Below are 15,703 nucleotides of genomic sequence, written 5' to 3'. Positions count from 1 at the left end.
TGACGCAAGGCTGACGCAAGGCTGACGCAAGGCTGACGCAAGGCTGACGCAAGGCTGACGCAAGGGCCTTTGCGTCACCCATGCGGTAGCAGTGCGAGCGCGTGCGTCAGCCTGAAAGCGAAGCCCATACACCTTATTTCATTCACTCACTCGCTCACTCACACATTCAATCGTTTTATCGATTGTATACTACACCAATCTCTCCCTCTCTCTCCCTCTCACTCTTTCTCTCTCTCTCTCTCTCTCTCTCTCTCTAATTCATTATTCGAATATTCGATTATTGAAATTAAAATAAAAAAAATCTTATGCTAAGCTACAACGATCTTTACTAAGTATATGAAAATAAATGGTCTTACATTCGTAAGATGTACTTTTCCGCACTGGGAACCAAAAACATATTCAACAAATGAATTCTGACTTGTACATAATCAATATCGAGTGTACAAAATCAGATTTGAATTGTACATATTTTGTACATTTTTCTACAATATACTTTGTTATAATAATATGAATAATTACAAAGTTGGCCATTCGCGGCGAATTCAAAAACTGCTATAAAAATTAGACTAGGTGAAATTTGAGTACTCGATTGGAATTTTGCAAATCTAAATACAGATTTGAATTGTACATATTTTGTACATTTTTCTACAATATACTTCGTTATAATAATATGGATGGTTAAAAAGTTGGCCATTATCGGCGAATTCAAAAACTGCTATAAAAATTGGACTGGGTAAAATTTGAGTACTCGATTGAAATTTTGCAAATCTGAATACAGATTTGAATTGTACATATTTTGTACATTTTTATACAATATACTTTGTTATAATAATATGGATGATTAAAACGTTGCCCATTCGCGGCGAATTCAAAAACTGCTATAAAAATTGGACTGGGTGAAATTTGGGTACACGATGATAATTTCTCAAATCTGATGGTTGATTTGAATTGTACATATTTTGTACATTTTAACGACGTATACACTGGAGGTGTACGAAAGTTGAAAAAAAAAATCCGTAAATCGAACTTTTTTGATTTTTGAACTTTTGGCTCCAGATAGTGACCCGATGAAAATTTTTCAAATCTGATGGGTGATTTGAATTGTACATATTTTGTACATTTTAACGACGTATAACTTTGGTGTTGTACAAATTCGGGTAAACATTTTCCGGGTTTTGATATTTTCAATTTTTAAAAATCCAAATTCTGAAAAATTTTTGTTGGTACATAATCATAAAAATTGTTGTACATAATTGTACATAATTAGTACATTTTAGTAGTATATACGATTTTTCGAAAATTGATATCGACCGGAAATTGACTACCTATCCAAATATACCACTTTACGTTTTCCCAATAAATAAGACAAAAGTATAAATCAAAAGTAATAGCAAGTTCAAAATTCTTAAGTATTATTATACCTATACCAAGTTGAGGAATATTTATCGAAATATTCTCATCGCTACACTTTCGAATGCGTTTGATATTAAAAAAAATCCACTCGATCGTGTTCATGATTCACAAATCGTAACGTGTGGAATGCACTCGCTGCTGCTTTATTCTCTTTTCTATTACAACGACGGCTTACATACGGAAAGGTGTTCGATTTCTGATCAAAAGCTAATCAAATGTAATGTAAATCTCTCTTTCTCTATCTCGCAACATTTAGAAATGCAACAAAAAAATCGGAGGCGTTTTGAAATGAATCATCGAGTTCAATATTAATTTATCATTTGATGTTCCATCCATGTCTTTCAATTTGGTGTTGCATTTTCAAAGCCCCTGATTTTTTGTTGCATTTTGCAAGTGTTGCGAATTAGTTTCACTTTCATTCCCACTCATCCAATAAAACCAATTTTTCTCAATTGTATTTGTGTTTTGCTTTATTTTGTTTGTGACAATTTTGTTAAAATCACCGACTAACCACAAAATTGTTTAGCTGAACAAAGTGAAGATAGGGGGGTTTGATGTTTATAATGGTAACATTGTCATCTATACCTAGATATAATATGCAAGAAAATTACCTGAAGACTTCTTGCAAATGAAATAGAAATGATAGAAAAATTATTTAATAGATAATTTTTTTTAAAATAAAAACCCAACCATCTGATTGGTACAGTATTATTCATTTGTTTTTGCAACGATAAGATTTTTCCACTTGTTTGTGAAGTATTTTCTTATTAAAGATGTTATAAAAAACTTTTAATTTTGGTTCTCAAAATGTAAATACTTAAAATCAATCAATGCTGCCACAACCATTTGAGACACTTTTTCGTAAATTCAATTTGTACTTCTCCGCGAATGGATGTATTTCATCGAATTGAGTTTGATAGTAGTTCCGAGGTACTGATAAACATGCCGTGTGCATTGGTTGATATTTTTGATTTTGTTTATGTGGCGCAATAAACGCCTGAATTTACTGTCAAGACTTCATGGACATATGTTAATCATGGCATACGGCCGTGAATTGCCTATATTTAAGGTAAAAGAGATACATTTTTAGAAACAGATATTACACTTTCAAAAACACACATTAAATATGAAATTTTCGATACACTTTTCATGCAAAAATCCCCAAAAAATTTAATTTATACCTGTATTATACCGTAAGAATATATCCTTTAAAAATCAAACCGAGTGCTGCATACATTGGTTAATTTATTGTCACTTAATGCACATCATTATAGTGGTCCAAGGTTCACAAACTATTTTCTCAGAATATCAAAATGCCCATAGATGATACAATTGTTGCCAGAAATGTTTGATACCAATTGGCTAATAACATTAGGTATTTGGTCAATTTTCCATTGTAAACAGGTAGCATATTTGGTCCTTTCTTAATAAGTAGTAATTATGTCAAAGAAACTCATTTGTAATTAGTAGCTCATTTAATTAATTGCATTCTCTAATTACGTGGATAGCTTGTATAAATATAGCGTTTTACTCCAGAAGCATCACTTTACAATTTCTTTTTGAACGAGTAACATCCCAAAAAAAGATATTTCCCTTCAAATACTATCGTTGGTAAAAACAAAATTTTACAGTGAAACAACAAGACAGCAAAAAAAAACATTCGATTTAACTACTCTGAATTGGCAAAATAAAAAAAAACCTTTTTTTAGTAAGTTATTTAAAGTTTTTTGTTTAAAAAATGGAACTTTCGCGTGATTTCAAACAAATGTCGATTAACGGCGAAACCAAACAAAAACCAAGTGGCAAGAAGGATATCAAACATTTAAGCACATCAAAGAAGGCATCTTTAAATAAATTGCCGAAGAAACAATACCAAGAGCGTTACTGTCCAAATCGCATGAAGTCAGAGAAAAAATGCAAAAAGCACACAATGTGCCGATTGAAGAGCAAGTCATTTGGATGCGAATTTTGCATTAAACGTTTCGAATTCAAGTCGTTTCTCATCGCTCACACCAAATCATCCCATCAAGAGTTGATGGCTCTTGAACAAATCGCCGAACGCATCTTTAAAGGCATCATTTTGAACGAAGGAAAAACTGGCAGTGGATTTGAGAAATATTCGAAAATTCGATAAAAATATTAAACACCCATGATGAAGAACTGATGGAGAAAATGTAAAAATACACACTTTCGATACAGAAGCATCAACAACCATACACCATTTAAAAACTAAAAAAAAAGAATCAAAACATGAAAAATATTGTAAACTTCTTTAAACATACTTATTAACTAACCGAAAAGTTTCTTTGGTGAAGAAATTTCATATGTTTTTTTTTTTTAAAGAAATCATTACCATAAATGTGAGGCCACCACAACAACAACGTCATTAAACAATCAGAATATACATTCAACATTTTTGAATAGAGAGTTCTTATAAAATTGTAATCGAATTGAATTGTAATGTCATAAATATTGAATAATAAATAGGATTTTTTGAAAAAGTTTATGTAAAAAAAGAATTTAATAAAAATAAAAACTACCAATTTGTAAAATGAAACTTTCCTTTGTTTTTATCCTTTTCTTTACAAGAATTTCACACCATTCATGATAATTATTTTCATATCAATGCGAACATTAAAGTTGGACCATTCAATTAACGAAATATATGAAAATGATTCGAAATATAATGAATTTGTCGAAGAAAACCTCCAATTTCATTCAAAAGACCCGTTTGCCTTCATGCAGAAACTTAAATGTTCCAATGGTGCCGAGCGGTGCTTCCAAACACAGGTTTTTCCTTACTTCCAAAAGATGGTGCTGTCGGTGTGCTTTACATGTGTCAAAAAACACATCATTCCTATCAGCTGTGTGACATTTGTGTGACTTGAGAGCGATACACACAATGGAATAGACAAAAAAGGAAAACAAAGTGTATTTACTCATGCACAGTAACATTGTCAAATGAGACGTAATAAAAAAAGTGTGCAATTCACACTACAAACAAGAATTGGTGCGTAATTGTGTTGTAGCACATTTTAAAATAGAAAACAAATAGGTGAGTGTATGTGGTCATTCCAATGGGAAATCAGACAAGTGCGTATTGAATGTGTTGCAATCATATTTGTACATATAAAATCACATGAAACGTCTAGAAATTTCTATGTTTGTGTGTTTATTTGTGAAGAAAGAAAAAAAAAACACCACCCAAAGATATTGTTGAAATCATTCTTGATTTGTGTGTTGTTTCTCATTTCAGTTGATTAACTGTAGTTGGGCAGCTGTGTAGCGCTATTCCGTGTGTTTTCCAAAAAAATAAAAAGAAACTCATAGTGATGGCATTTCAATACGACGAAGATTTATCGGAGAATAAATTTTTTTGCAAACTACAACGCGAGCATAAAATTTTGATTGAAACAGCACCATTAGAAAATTGGATTGTGTGTATACCAAGAATGGCCACAATCAAACCAGACGATTTAAGCGATACGGATTTTTTATTGGCTCATATTTTGATACAACACGATGAAATACCTGAACAATTCACGAACTTATTGGGCGCCGATGTAAAACAAATCAATGGCAAATTACACATTCGTTCAATCGCATCGACAATACTATTCGAAGAGATTTTCTACACAAAAGGTTTACTCAAATACAAAGTATGGTGCATCGAGTGGCCGTTATTACCACGTGCTGCGATCAATTCACCCGACGATCCGCCAAATGGTATATTTATTGTGCGTGGTCTACAAGATGCGGTCGCCTTAATTTGGAACGAAACCAATTCGAAAGCGGTTTTTCGAAAAATTGAAAGCATCTGCTGTAGTTATATGAAAAATACCAATTGTACTGATGGCGGCAGTGGCAGCGATACATCGGATGTTCTTAAGCGAATCAAACACTCGGTTGACATTCTATTGAACCATTGCTTTAAAAAATTGATGTATCAACGACGTTTGTATGAAAAATGTGTCAATGATCCACATTTTAAGAGAGTTTTTAAAATTGCACTGGAAACATACATTATGGATTTATTGTATCGATGGCTGTTTGATGCAATCACCATTACATGCACCGATGAAAATGAGAAATTCAATCGAACCATGCGCAATTTGGCCGATGCATCGTTGAAAGATTTTAAAATTGACACCAAACACACCGATATCATCAATCGTGTTCGCATCGAACTTGTTAAAATGCCAGTCCTCACAACACCCATTGAAAAAATGTGTAAGACCGCCTTCGATTTTATTGCTGAAAATTCAATTTTTATCAATTTTTTTTTCATCAACTTTTTCGTAGGTTGTTTACGACGAGCTTTGACGGCCGCGTCACAAAACCGTCATACTGATATCTCTGTCGACGAACTCATACCGATCTTAGTATTTGTTATCATCAAGTCGGGTCTCACACATTGGATAGCAACAATGCATTTTTTAAAACATTTCATTTTCACCCAATTCACAGACGGTTCCGATAAAGGTGTTGACAGTTTTTTAATAACAACACTTGAAGCCGCTATTTTGTACATTCAATCGATTGATTTGATAGAATTTAAAAATGGTACAACCACAACTGGAACGGTGGCCAAGACAGACGTTAAATTGCAGCGACGATTTTCAACCAAAGACGATTTTATCGATTATTTATTTGAACGGATTAAAAAAGGTAACAAAAAAAAGTGTGAAAAAAAATTAAAGTTTATTTTTTTAAATAGCAGAAAAAAGGAGAAAAATTAGAGAAAGAAAAGAAGAGAAGACTTGATTCGGACCTGGTGATTGGAATTAAATAAATTCTCCAATTAAGAAAAATTCATTTTTATTGGTGTCGGACTAAATTCTCCCAAAAAGATCTTTTTTGAACCAAATGATTTGACAGCAGTGATGGGCAAAGATACTTTATCTGAGGTTTTTAAGATATTTTTCAAAATTATCTGACTTTTTCCAGATACTTTACCAAAATATCTTATCTTATCTAAACGCAATTTTTGCTATTTTTGTATGAAAAAACAAGAAGATACTGCAAGATAAGATAAAGATAACGAGATATTTTATCTTATCTAGATAGAATTTTAAAACTTTTAAATTATCTTATCTGTTATCTAAACTGTAGATAGTATCTTTACACATCACTGTTTGACAGTCGTTACCTACAATGTTTAAGTCTTGCTTGAATAGAATAGAGAAGTCTATTCAATGAAAAAAAAAAATCCAAATTAGTGAAATTATCGAAAATTGAAAAAAATCCATACATTTTATTTTTACTCCAAAAAAGTCGATTTTACTTTCACGTGATACATGTGTGATATTTGCAATTGCAGAAGACGAAGTGGAAATAATCAAATTGTTGAAGACTGATAAGGATGTGATAATCGATGGAGCTGATAAGGAGAATGTAAACAATGACGCTCACCATGACAACGACGATGCGATCGTAAAACGACCGACCGATATTGATGATGGAATCGACGAAGGTGTTGTTGACGAAATCGATGTGATAAGTAAATTTCCAGAATGTCGTCAAAATTTACAGAATACTCATGGCATTGGTGGGTAAATCAGTTGAATTATTTAAATTATTAATAAATTTTTTTTTATTTAATTAATTTTTATTTTTAAAGGTCCTATACACGTGGCAGCAATGCATGGCCTACCAAAAATGTTAAACTCACTGCTAGCGCTCGGTGTTAATTTGCATATTAAAGATGAGAACAATTGTACGGCTCGAAAATATTTGCATGAGAACCATTTTATAAATGTGATACGTTTATATTTCAGGGTCGGCGTTACACTATGCAGCTGGTCGTGGTCATCAAAATACATTGCTGCTGTTATTACATGCCGGAGCCGAGATCAATGCTCTTACGAATGACAAAAACACACCTTTACATTTGTGTGCATTGAATGGACATAGTAATTGTGTGAAGGCGCTTCTCTACTATTCGGACCATATGAAAGTGCGAATCGATCGAAATGCTCAGAACAAATTCGGTGATACACCATTACATTTGGTAAGCACACTTTTTTTGGCATAAAATTTTAAAATCTATTTTTTCTCGGAGTTATTCATTAAAATTCGTAATTATCTTTTTACACACACAGGCATCCAAATGGGGATTCACTGAGATTATCGATACTCTCTTGGAATATGGTGTAAAAACGGACATTCCAAATCGAATGGGCCATACTGCATTGGAATTGGCGCACAATAGTCAAATTGCAACTGTTTTACAAAATGTGGCAAGTCAGACAGAGGTGACAAGTGATTGGGAAGATCAAAGTGACTGTTCAAGTTCATCATCGCCAAATACATCACTAAATCATGAGGTATTCCGTGGATGTTTCTCAACCGGACTCAATCATTCGGTCGACTCGGTTTCTCTTCCGCAAAAAACGTACAATGATAAAATAGTCGCCGCCATTAAAAACAACGACACAAAACTTGCGTGTCATTTTCTAGGCATCGAACTACCGAATGATATTTCTGAAATGGTATGTCACCCGTTGTGTGATTGTGATAAATGTTCGGTATTGTGTAAACACATTACCGAATATTTATCACAAAAATCGACAAATGCACAACAAGCGATTCGAACGTATGACGGTGATGTAAATGTGTGCTCTACCGATGGCATTAACCCACTCCATGCCGCTGTACAAATGAAAAATCTAGACTTAGTCGAACGACTCGTAAATTTAGGCGCAAAAGTTGGTATTTGCACGAAAACAACACATCAAAGTGCCATTCATCTGGCTGTGCTCACAAAGTCCAATGAAATTTTGAATATTTTATTGAACCATTTGGGTCCAGTTGACAATGGAAACGATTTAGATATTCAGGATTCAAACGGTGACACCGCCTTAATTTTAGCCGTTAGACTCAGCGATATAAATGCCATTGATGCACTGCTTAAGCACGAACCAAACATTCAAATTCGCAATACAGATCGGAAAACAGCCACCGAAATCGCAAAATCTCTACTCAATCTTAATATTATGCGACGTTTAGAAGTTGCCGAAAGCAATGATCTACGCAACACTGTATCGAATAAAAAAAAATGAGGCACCCCATTTTAGTTTAATGCACGATTTTAATTACGCTCATATTTGAGTCATGTTTTGTTTGTACAACCTTTCTGTTTCATCATCTTTTTATCACTCATTCATTTCGCAATCAAGTACTTAGATTGATAAAGACGAGATTTTTTTTATACAGCGAAATATATTTTTTATTATTAACAAATGAAACTATTGCGATCGATTTTGTTCAGAGCTATGACGCACGCGGTGGAATGTATAAAGAGATTAAAATTTTGGAAGTGTAATCAGTACCTTTTTATAACTTACTCTTTTTTAAATGATAGAAATGATAACGCTTTATTTGGAATACTTCACGTCGCAAAATGCTATTCAAAGCATGACAATGTTATTTATAGCAAGAAAACAAATAAGTGTACAACATTTTGCGAACTCATATAATATTTGTGTTTATTTTCTGTGACTTTGTAAGCGAGTTTGTTTACATCGATCAACTGACCCAGACAACTTTAGATTTTACTATCTCACAAAATTTGATAAAGATTATCAAAGATTACACATCGATTCGTAAATTGAATATAAAATGTGGCCTGTTTTGCGTAGCCGAATTTTGAGACATTTTATAAATATAGAGAAATTGCTGTTTATTTGACGGCCTAAGAAGAAAACCATAACATACAGAATATTCTGCAAAAAGACGAATACAAATTTATGTGAGCAAAAACCAAATATACAAACAGACAGCGCAAAGGTAAAACAGCCTACTTACATAAGAAACACATGTAAGTAGGCTGTTTTACTTTTGCGCTGTCTGTTTGTATATTTAGTTTTTGCTCACATAAATTTGTATTCGTCTTTTTGCAGAATATTCTGTATGTTATTGTTTTCTTCTTAGGCCGTCATTTTAGATTGTGCGACAAACGAAAATTGATTTAAAAAGGTTCAATTTTGGAAAGTACCTGCTTTTTACACGCTATATACGTAGGCGACTATTTAAGTTTCTTCAATATGTATGTTTTAGTATTGCCCGATGCAAACCATTGTCATATTCGTTAAGTTTAACATTTTGTAGCATAAACGTTCTCAGAACGTTTTGTCATTCGATCGTTATTTGTATTGTTTACCGTAACATGTAAATTGCGTCTCAGCCAAAAAATGAATTTTACTCGTGAAAATTTTCGAGCGATTATTTTTTTCCACTTTCGATTGGGTGTATCACAACAACAGTGTTTTGATCAACTTCATTTGGCCTTTGACGATGAAGTACCAAGTCTTCGGACAATTTATAATTGGTACAACGAATTCAAGCGCGGTCGCCTATCGCTCATCGACGAGTTCCGCGAAGGTCGTCCAAAATCAGTTGTTGTACCAGAAAACATCGATGCTGTCAGAAATATGATAATGGAAGATCGTCATGTAACATATCACGAGATTGAGGCATCCCTGGGCATTAGTGCGACCAGCGTATTTAAGATTTTACATGAACATTTAGCTGTCAGAAAGATTTGCTCTCGTTGGATACCACATAATTTGACAATCGCTCAAAAAAAGGCTCGTGTCGATTGGTGTAAACAAATGCTCAAGAAATTCAATCGTGGTGTTTCAAAATCCGTGTATTTTATCGTCACTGGTGGCGAATCATGGATCTACGCGTATGAGCCCGAAACTAAACAGCAGTCGACTGTATGGGTCTTTCAAAGTGAAGATAACCCAACAAAAGTTGTTCGAGCTCGAAGTGTTGCGAAGCAAATGGTCGCCTGTTTTTACGCGATAAGTGGTCATGTGGCAACAGTTCCACTAGAGGCTCGTAAGACCGTCAATTCTGATTGGTACACCACCATTTGTTTGCCCGAAGTGTTTGGTGAAATAAGAAAAAACAACCGCCGTCGCAAAATAATTCTTCATCATGATAATGCGAGCTCTCACACATCTCATCAAACAGTCGATTATTTGACCGGTCAAAAGATCGATTTAATGGGTCATCCGCCGTACAGTCCTGATTTGGCACCCAACGATTTCTTTTTATTCCCGAGCGTGAAGAATAAACTGCGTGGTCAACGATTTTCATCGCCCGAAGAAGCAGTTGATGCGTTCAAAACACACGTTTTGGAGATATCACATTCGGAGTGGCATGAATGCTATGACAAATGGTTCGAGCGAATGCAAAAGTGTATTGATCATCATGGCGAATATTTTGAAAAACAATAAAACCATTTTCGATGAAACCCCATTGTCTTATATATGTTTTTGAAAAAACTTAAATAGTGACCCTCGTATATGTATACATGTACAGAATCAAATATTTGAAAAATTTCAATTATTCGGTGCATTCAAAATTTGAATTTATTTTTTCTTTCATTTATTCCTAATAATTTAACTTTTATTTTTCAATATTTCTATGATTAAGAAAAAAAAAATTCAAGAAAATTTATCATCAACACATTTTTAATTAAATTCCTGATAAATTATTTTTTTCTTTGGAAAAGCGAATTTTTCACTAAACAAAATTCAGTCAGTTTTTTTTGAAAATTTTTAAATTTTATTTTTCTTCTATGAATTGATTTGATAAAAAATTCGAATTGATGCCATAATTTATTTTCGATTTTTAAATCGCTCGAATAGCACAATAACAGCCGTTCTCACTTGACAAACACAAAGTTTTGAAGATTTTTTTTTTTTTTGAAAGGCTTTAGATAGAAGATACGTACAATGATAAAATATGTGTTCTTGATAAAATATGCATCGACATTCTATTTAATTTATTATTTTGAATGTAATTTCTGTATTGCTGTTGCTTTAAAGTTTCATGCATTTTTTTTCGAATACCTTTTAGGCTAAATATATTTCGAAAAACTGACGAAATTTTGATCAATTTTTTATAAAGAGCAGTTTTAAAAAAACGTCAACTTTTTATTGATTTTTCCTAAATATTGTGCGAGAGCAAAATGTCATCTTTGAAAGTAAAATAAAATCGAAAAAAATATGTTTCAAAATTATGAAAGTAAACTAGATGAAAGAGAGGTTCACAATGTGTGGAAAAAACTTCCGTAAAAAATGGAAACAAAAAAAAAATGTTTTTTTTGTAGAACAAAATTATCGAAGAAAAATGAAAGCAAAAAACCCAAAAAATTGAAAGAACAAATTTAACTTCCACAATCTTTTTTACTAAAACGATTCAAATTAGGTTTAAGAAAACCAGAGACGAAATTCTCTAATAATTAAATAAAGTTTATAAATGTAAGTTATTCGAATGACCTTTATTTCTAACAAAGTGCTAATTACTCTTCTAATAATATATTTAAATGTTGTTGTTCTTTTTCTACACATTGATTTGATTTAAAATCACGTCTTACTAATTAATTTTTGAATTAAAACACAATAATCCCATTGTTAAACTGTCTACATAATAATTTATTTGCGTTTAGTTTGTTTTCGTTCCGGTTGTCCGTCCAGGTCTTGATCAACAATGACGACATCATCAGAAAGATTCGAAATCTGTTCATGGTCTTTAACATCAATATCAGAGCTGGATTTGCTTTCGCTTTCTTCCGAATGTCTATCATCGCCACCGATATTCTGTGTGCCCGTCAACGATGTATAAATTCGTGGTAAATTTTGCAGCACATAATTTGTATTCCTCGATTTATCATCAATGTCTGTGCAATTATTGTTTACAAAATCGATTGAATTTGTTTTCGTTCCCATTGCCGATAGATTTAATGCCAATGGGCTTTTATCACGTCTTGGTGGTACACTGAACGCTGAACCATGTCGTGCTTTTCCAATGTTATTATTTTCATTTGTCAATGCTTCAGTTGACGGTGAATTGTTTTCTTTCTTTCGATCGTACAGTTGTCCCGACACTCGTAAATCGATGAAAAAATGTAATGGATCGATGCCATATGGTGGATACAATGGTGGATACCAAATTGGTGGTATTTGTGGCATCACCAAATCAGATGGTGGCAACGAAGCTGTGGATGGTTCGTTTCCAATATTTTCGCCCGGCAAATATGTCGATAATTTTGAATCACCGCCACTTATATCACTTCCGTTTGATGGCATACCATCGGCCGGTGTAATTTTGTCACCTTCTTTTGGACTTTTCACATGCGGATTGAATGCACTTGGAAATGGTGACGGTTGATGTTTTGTCGTTAGTTCAAGTGGTTTTTCACCGTTTGGTTCTTTGGATAGGGATTCATTTTCAAAACGAGTCGGCGGCGTCCAAAGGCGTTTTCTCGGTCGTCTCATTGGATTTTGTAAGCCTCTTGCTCCTTCGGCTGCTTTTGCTTGTACTAACGAACGGAGCATTTCACTGAAGAAAAAGTTCGGTGGTCCAATTGGTGGCGGTGAGTATAAATATGATGGTGTTGCAGCCAAAAATCTCTGAACCAAATCTACATTACGGATTTCATGCGGATTGAGACGTTGCTTGGACTGGTTTAAAGGAGGTGCCGGGGGTGGTGGTAACGTTGCTGATTCCTCGGTCATCGCTTTTTGTGCGGCTAGAAGAAGAGAAAAAGGGGGACATGGATTTAGATTTTTAAGAGAAATTTTTTTCGTCTAAACCCTTCTATGAAAGGAAAAATGGAGATAAGCTGTCTCGCAAAACTTTCAAACAAAAAAAAAAACGGTTCAGTTGTTTGGTGAAACAAACAAACAAGTCGATTGTTGGGTTTTTCATGTGATTTTCATAATATTTCGTGAGATCGACACATGAATTCGGATAAAAACCGAAACAATGGCATTTGTGTGGGGATGTAGAGACAGTATGGCAGTATCAGTTGTACAAACGACTAAAATTACACAAAAGATGATAAAGATAAAAAAAAATTCAACCGTTTTTTGTGGGTAAAGACAAACAAAGCCTGTGGTTGCCATTGTGGTCGTCATTTGTTTGTAGAAAATATTATTATACATTATTTTGCGCTCTCTCTTTGCATTTCAGCTCGCATTCATTATTGCAGAACAACAAAAATGCACAGCTATTCGTGGACAATATGCATATTATTATTAAACGGATCTGCATTTTTCTGTGCTTTTATTTTACTCGGCGACTGTCCTTTTCGCATTGTTATACTGAATCAAAGTTTTACCAGCTCCAACAAAACCGTCATACATATTTAAAAAAAAAAAGAACGAGTGATGGATACTCATATTGTGGCTTCTATTCTCTTTCTCTACTTTTCTCCCTTTTTGTCACCAGGGCTCTATGTCTCCCTACCTCTCTCTATCTCTTTTTTCGATCTCTCTCTCTATCTCTAGCTCTCTCCCTTTCTTTCTATCCTTCGCGCTCTCTCTCTCTCTCTCGCTATCTTTCTCTACCTCATCCCTTTTTCACTCTTTCTGTCTATAAAAAATGTGATAGAAATGCACACGGATTCGTGCATTTGAAATGTGCCAATGATGCTGATAGCAACAATATGCTTTCTGTGCTCATTATCGCCATCCCATGAAGGCAAACACTTCCGTCATCGTCGTCGCCAAATGTAACAATAATATAAAAGGAAAAGTTTTTAATTTCATTCAGTTGTTGTGCAACCGAGTTCTTCGGTCGCTCTCATTTAAATTATACACCGAGCGAAACAACGATGAGATATGGATACTCAATGAATGCATGGAATGCATGGAGTACATTTCGAAATTGTATTTGCACATTTATTGTTGGCGCAAGGAAGTTTATGGCTGACGACTTGATTTGAATTTCGGAATTTTTCGCATTTTTTTGCGTCAATTTTTATTCTATGGTGGAGATATCAAATGAAATATTTAGAAAAAAATTCAAAATCTCTGTGCGCTCTTTTTTCCGATCCCAGCTTCAATTTTCTTTTTCAAAACTGTGTCTCATTTAAATAAAAATTATAATTTATTCCCAAGACTAAACAATTTGGTGGGTTATGCGCGACGGAAAGCAATTTATTCGTACGCTTCCTATACTCGTTAGTGTTCTTGTCAACCGTGAATTTTGTGGCGGTTGCTGTTGTGTCGAACCCTTTCTCTCTCTCCCCTCTCCCTATCTCTGTCGCGACAAATTGGAAACTGAATTTTCTTTTTTGGTGTCTTTTATTTGTGCGCGCATTCATTTGTTGTTGTTCCCTCATCGCAAGCGACATCGTGGTGTTTATTTTGCGTAATTAATAATTTTATCATCTCATTCCGTGCGAAGCGACAATTAAAGAAGAGAAATGAAATATTCTTTCATTCTTTTTGTTCTACTCCGGCCGTGGAGAAAGATAATAAATTTGGTTTTGGGGAAAAATGAGTAAAGAGTTAGCAACTGGATTATTGACGTTGAACACTGCATAAATCTTTATTGCGTTGAAGAAGATTTGTGGGGGGCGACCGGAGCATACACATTTTAATTAGCAATAAAATCCATCTTTTTATCACAAAAATCAACCGAGAGGGAGTAGGAGACTGAAACAGATTGTTAAACAAACAAAGAACGACAGATTAAATGTTGTCGTATTGCAAGTGGCGGCATGGGGTATATAAGCGGTTTGAGACGATGTAATAAAATATGATTTTCTTTGAAATCATCGGGTATGCATATCGTTTGCGTTTAATTGTCATTTATTATTTCAAATATAAAAGCAACAAATTATCGTTCAAGACAACCGACTTCTTCGCTGGCTAAATTTGATTTTGACTTTTGTTTACATTTATATATACAAACAGCTCAATGATATATCATCGCATTGGTTCCACCTTTTTGATGATCCGGACATCAATTCAAAGTGATTTGAATACGAAGAAACACGTCTTTCTATTTCGATGTATTTATTTAGTTTCTTTTGTATATTTGCATTTAAGACGTTCTCGCCCAATGGGACATGCATTCTATACGTAGAAACAATGGAAAAGACGAAGAATAGAATTTTCATGTTCATGACTGAGAGACGGCATTAAATGCAGTATGCTCTGGTTTTCAAGTACAAGTGCTTTTTGCCATCACGCGGGAGGGTTCGGATTACGAGATATTGGAGGACTTTTGTATTCAATGCAAAGACTATTTTTACCTTTTCCACACTAGAAGTGTAGCATAAGTAAAAGGGAAAGCTTGATTTTTTTTTTCGTTTCAAATTTTTCCTGCATTTTTATGGTATTTTTCTGGATTTTGCGTAATTAGCTAGATATAATTTCAAGCCACGGCATTCAGAAAAAACGAACTGCAAATAGTAACTTTCCAACATTTTCTGAAAATGATGAAGATTTTGACGATTTTTAACGGTTCTTGTTAATAAAGACCT

At 33.9% G+C, this 15,703-nt stretch overlaps 3 protein-coding genes across 4 annotated transcripts; 2 read left to right on the top strand and 1 right to left on the bottom strand.

Annotated features, from left to right (window-relative positions):
- Positions 1-3,151: 3,151 nt before the first annotated feature.
- Positions 3,152-3,547, top strand: LOC116346208 (zinc finger protein PLAG1-like). The gene has a single exon (XM_031776148.1). The coding sequence runs from the start codon at positions 3,152-3,154 to the stop codon at positions 3,545-3,547; it is 396 nt and encodes a 131-aa protein (XP_031632008.1).
- Positions 3,548-4,319: 772 nt separating this feature from the next.
- On the top strand, positions 4,320-8,494 carry LOC116346129 (ankyrin repeat domain-containing protein 27-like). Of its 2 annotated transcripts, none has more exons than XM_031776046.1 (7): positions 4,320-4,468; positions 4,670-5,643; positions 5,716-6,081; positions 6,734-6,961; positions 7,034-7,129; positions 7,191-7,423; positions 7,515-8,494. In XM_031776046.1, the coding sequence occupies exons 2-7, from the start codon at positions 4,746-4,748 to the stop codon at positions 8,472-8,474; spliced, it is 2,781 nt and encodes a 926-aa protein (XP_031631906.1). In that variant the 5' UTR covers positions 4,320-4,468; positions 4,670-4,745; the 3' UTR covers positions 8,475-8,494. The 2 variants fall into 2 exon arrangements, with proteins under 2 accessions (XP_031631906.1, XP_031631907.1); XM_031776047.1 differs by having other exon boundaries at positions 4,320-4,506.
- A 3,191-nt stretch (positions 8,495-11,685) lies between these two features.
- Positions 11,686-12,952, bottom strand: LOC116346162. The gene has a single exon (XM_031776097.1). It carries the CDS (start codon positions 12,942-12,944, stop codon positions 11,862-11,864), a length of 1,083 nt encoding a protein of 360 aa, XP_031631957.1. The 5' UTR covers positions 12,945-12,952; the 3' UTR covers positions 11,686-11,861.
- Positions 12,953-15,703: the final 2,751 nt, after the last annotated feature.

This window comes from Contarinia nasturtii, unplaced genomic scaffold (genome assembly GCF_009176525.2).
Source record: "Contarinia nasturtii isolate CC-2019 unplaced genomic scaffold, AAFC_CNas_1.1 Cnas_scaffold_1435, whole genome shotgun sequence".
NCBI classification, from domain to species: domain Eukaryota; kingdom Metazoa; phylum Arthropoda; class Insecta; order Diptera; family Cecidomyiidae; genus Contarinia; species Contarinia nasturtii.
The sequence above is the reverse complement of the archived record's forward strand: the minus strand, read 5'-3'. Positions and strand labels throughout refer to the sequence as shown.